Genomic DNA, 4,372 nt, shown 5'->3' on the forward strand with positions numbered 1-4,372 from the left:
AGGTTTCGGATATTTCACGGTTCCCCACATTGGTGAGTGAGCAGGAGAGTTGGGAATGTCAAAAAACCATTAACTTGATTTGGATTCGTATAGTTTGGAAGGTTTTAAAAGTGTTAAATGGAGCACTCAGAGGACTGTCGAAATGTGAACTATGAGGGAGCACTGTAATTGAGGGTGTCATCTACAAAGAGGTAACCGTTGAAAGTGTGAAAAGAATGAAATTGCCAAGGGAAGAGTGAAGAAACAGGGAAGGGCAAGGGCAGGACCTTGGGTCTTGGGGGAGGGAAAAGGAAGCTGTAAAGAAAGACATGAGCCCCGAGGGCAGGAGGCAAGCATCGTGGAAACCAAGCAGGAGAAAAATCCCACCAAGGGTGGTGTGACCTTTCAAAAGGGAGCAGGTTAACAGCAGGAGACCACCGATGGCCTTCCAGGGGGGGCTCCAGAGAGTGGGGGTTAGTAGAGACACATTAAGAGGTTCAAGGATGTGTGAGTTGTGAAGAAGAAAGCACAGAGTGTGTCTTGGGTGTTTCAAGTGAAAGGAGAATGTAGAGTTGGTTGCGGTAGCAGAGTTGAGTGGGGTTCTTCTTGGGTTGGATGACCCTGGAGGGAAAGCCAGTGGAGGGGGGGCTGAATGGCCATTTGGGTTAGGTTCCCCAGGCAGGAGGGAGAGGAGAAATGAAGGGCACATGAGGAGGGGTTTGGCTTGGCAAGAAAGAGAAGGGCAAGGAAGGGAGCTTGCTAACAGCTCCCTGAGATCAAGGAGAGACTGGGGAACGTGGGGTAGAGTTTGAAAGAAGCCTCTCAGGGAGCAGCCTGAGGCAAGGGATATGAATGCACTGGGCGTCACCGCAGAACGTTGTGATTTTTATCAGCAGCAGGGAAGCAAAATGAAGAAAGTGGTCTGCATTGGCCGTTCCAAGTTGGGGACTCACCCAAGTCTATTGAGGGTCCAGGGAGTCTGTTTCTCAAGATGGCTGGTGAGCTGTGATCAGCATGTAGGTGTGTGCATCGTGCCTGTGCAGGAGGCCCTTGGCGCTGTGAGCACTGGTGCACGGGCTGGCATTCCTAATTAATGGGAGGACATTGCCCACCCACCACACTGCACCAGTGCGCGGACACCCGAGGGCTGTCTCTCATTTGCACACAGGTGGCTCTGTATGTGCAGGTAGGAGACTGGTGGACTAGGCTGAGAGCCTGGGGGAGATCTGAGGGGTTGGATTTCAGAGAGAGGGTGAAAGGCTGGTCCATTAGGGATGTGAAAGTGGTGGGAGGTAAGGCTCTGTGGTCAGAGAAGGGAAGTTCTGTTATTAAAATCATGGAAGTGAAACCATTTTGAACGATTCAGTCCCAGGTGAGGCCATGGTGGTGAGTGACAGACAAGTATCCTTGTCAAACTGAAATAACAGCTTAAATAACAGATTAGACTGCCTGGGATAACGAGGGACTGACAGGAGATGGTGGGTGACTCAGGCTACAGTGGAACTTCCTGGTATTGGCAACCGCAATTCAGCACATTCAGCAAATGTCTTGATTCAAACTTTGTGCTTCTAGATGCTTGGGACATAGCTGTGAACAAAGCAGGCGGCGATCCCGGGCTTCCTCGCATGCCTTTAGCTATTACATGGGTAGTGACCAAAAATGTCACTGTGTGCCCAGAGGTGACCTGACCAGAAATACAGGTTTTATAACAGGGTTTTACTGTGTTTGGCTCACCGATACCCACTCAGAACTGACCACACCCCGTCTCCCTGAGCGCCAAAAGCAGCACAATGACTCCTCCAGCTCTGCCTTCATGAACCCAGTAACCTAAAAGTGAAATTACAGAGGGTATGGTAAATGCTTAAAAAAAAAAAAAAAGAAGGCAGTGTTGGCCATCATTGTTCTGGAAGCACAAGGTAGGAACAGAATGGACTGACCCCATTGAAATGGAGCGGGCTGGGGAGGAGGACGGGGAGCCCTGGAGAGCAAAGGCCGGGCTCCAGGGTCACATGGGCCCCAAGGTCTGAGAAGGGGAGGCAAGGGGAGGTGCAGACTAAAACTCTTGTTGGCCCAGGTTCCGGTGACTTTTGTCGACATTGCTGTGTACTTCTCTGAGGACGAGTGGAAGAACTTGGATGGATGGCAGAAGGAGCTTTACAACAACCTTGTGAAGGAGAACTACAAAACCCTCATGTCCCTGGGTGAGCACCCCTCCCGCCTGCGTGGCCGCGGTCCTGCAGAGGGGCGTGGTGTGCTTTCAGCCCACGTTCACACTACCTGGCCAGGCTGTTTCCTGCTATTGGAAACTTAAGACACAATTTGCTTATAATGCACAGGAGATAGAATGGTTCCTAATCGGATGAGAATGAAAAATCCAGGAACAGGGCCGATCATAGGATCGAATGCCACCACTCTTTTGGAATACGGTCGGAAGCGCTACATGCCAGCAGCCTTGATAAGCCACAGTTGGCCTGCTGCTGGCTTTCTGAGACCAGCTATTTCCACACCAGAAATTGGGGTACCTATGGACTCGTTTTCAGGTTCCTCCTAAGAGAATGATTACCTGACGTGCTCACATAACGGCTACCACCAAGAGGGGCACTCAGCAGGGGGGAGGGGAGAGTTCTGCCAACGCCCTGGATCATAACCCCTTGCTCAGCTTCACTCAGTCCTTCCTTCCTTCCAACTCATTCCAGACGCAGAGGGTCCTGGGCCCAAGCCAGAGGCCCCATCCCAGGCTGAGCCCAGGGAAGAGCCTTGCGTGTGGGAGCAGCGTAACCCAGAAGAGAGAGAAATCCTGATGGATCCTGACACAGGTGATGGCAGCTAAAAAAGAAACCCAGGTCCAGGATAGGGCAGGAGAAAAGCCCCGCCCCCCGCCCCTCTCCCCACCTCAGTTCAACAGGGGCTTCTTTTTTTAAATTGATTTTTAGAGAGAGGGGGAGAAAGAGAGAAACATCAATGAGAGAGAAGCACATCAATTGGCTGCCTCCTGCACACCCCCTACTGGGGATCGAGCCCACAACCCAGGCACGTGCCCTGACCAGGAATGAGCTGGTGATCTCTGGATGCATGGGTCCACGCTCAGCCACTGAACCAAACCGGCCGGGCAGCAGGGGCTTCTTTTGAGTAGTTTGAGGGGCCGGTTCTGCCACCGTTGAAATTCGTGGCCACTTACAGGAAGAGATTTCAGGGCCTGAAAGCCCACCAGGGTGCTGGGTAGAGCCGTGCAGCTCTGGACGCCCAGGCAAGCTGGGGAGAGAGAAGGGGACCAGGCAGGCTTGCGGCATCCCAGGCCTGACCGTGACCTGCAGTGAGAGGCCTGAGACCTGGGGGCGGCCCCATGGGAGGGCGGAAAGGGCGTGTGCATGGATGTGCAGTTTTGCTGGGGGCCTGCTGCTTCTTGCCCATGTGTCATCTCCAGTATCGGCATCCATTCTCACACAGACCCCACATCACAGGCAGACTTCTTACCCCTAAGGCTGTTTCCTCACTCAAGAAGGAAACCCAGCTCCTGCAGCATCACCCCTGGTCAGCTTTCACCTGGGGTGGGAGGTGCTAGGCTTCCCGCCCCACTGTGCCCTCCAGGTCCCTTCTCGGGGCTGCAGCTCTCCTAAGCCGTGTTGGACCAGGTGAAATCTGTGCTCTAACTGTGTTCTCTGCCTTAGCACATAACTCACCTGTCCGTGCCTGTGTTTGGCATTTTTGCTATAAGCATCTTTGCTGCAAGCATTTTTGCCACGTATGTTTTGCCACACAATTGGCCACAGGCAATTTCACCACAAAAGATCAAATAACCGGCTGACATTTTGGTTTATGTTTGACAGACTTCACGTATTTAAGCTGATTGTCAGTTTGGTTTCATCTGCATTGACAAGGTTCTCACAGTGTTCGTGTTATTAAATCTTTTTTTGGGGGGGGGGCGGGCGGGGGAGAGGAAGAGAAAGAAATATTCATTTACATTTCACTTATTTACACATTCATTGATTGATTCTTGTATGTGCCCTGACTGGGGATTGAACCCGCAACCTTGGTGGGTCAGGGTGATGCGCTAACCAACTGAACTACCCTAGGCCAGGGCCTCTTCATTTATTTTTTTCTACATTTTTTGCCTTCTTTTGGGTTAACTGATCAATTTTTATGATTCCATTGAATTATTATTTATATATATTTAAAATTTTTCAGTGTTTACCACAGTTTTTCCTTCTTCTTAAAGCATTTTTTATTTTCAATTATAGTTAACATACAATATTATATTAGTTTCACGTGTACACCTCAGTAATTAGACATCATGTAACTTACTAAGTGATCATGCCGATAAACCTCGTACCCACATGACACCATATATAATTATTAGAATTTTATTTTTTTAATCCTCACTCAAGGATATTTT

General features: G+C 50.3%; 1 protein-coding gene across 1 annotated transcript in view; it reads left to right on the plus strand.

The window, feature by feature from the left end:
* Window positions 1-4,372, plus strand: part of ZNF282 (zinc finger protein 282) — a 38,024-nt gene that overhangs the window by 20,822 nt on the left and 12,830 nt on the right. The window contains 2 exon segments of the mRNA XM_023753812.1: window positions 2,054-2,180; window positions 2,676-2,795. Coding sequence (XP_023609580.1) covers window positions 2,054-2,180; window positions 2,676-2,795 — 247 coding nt within the window.

The sequence above is a fragment of the Myotis lucifugus genome, unplaced genomic scaffold (assembly GCF_000147115.1).
Source record: "Myotis lucifugus unplaced genomic scaffold, Myoluc2.0 scaffold_51, whole genome shotgun sequence".
NCBI classification, from domain to species: domain Eukaryota; kingdom Metazoa; phylum Chordata; class Mammalia; order Chiroptera; family Vespertilionidae; genus Myotis; species Myotis lucifugus.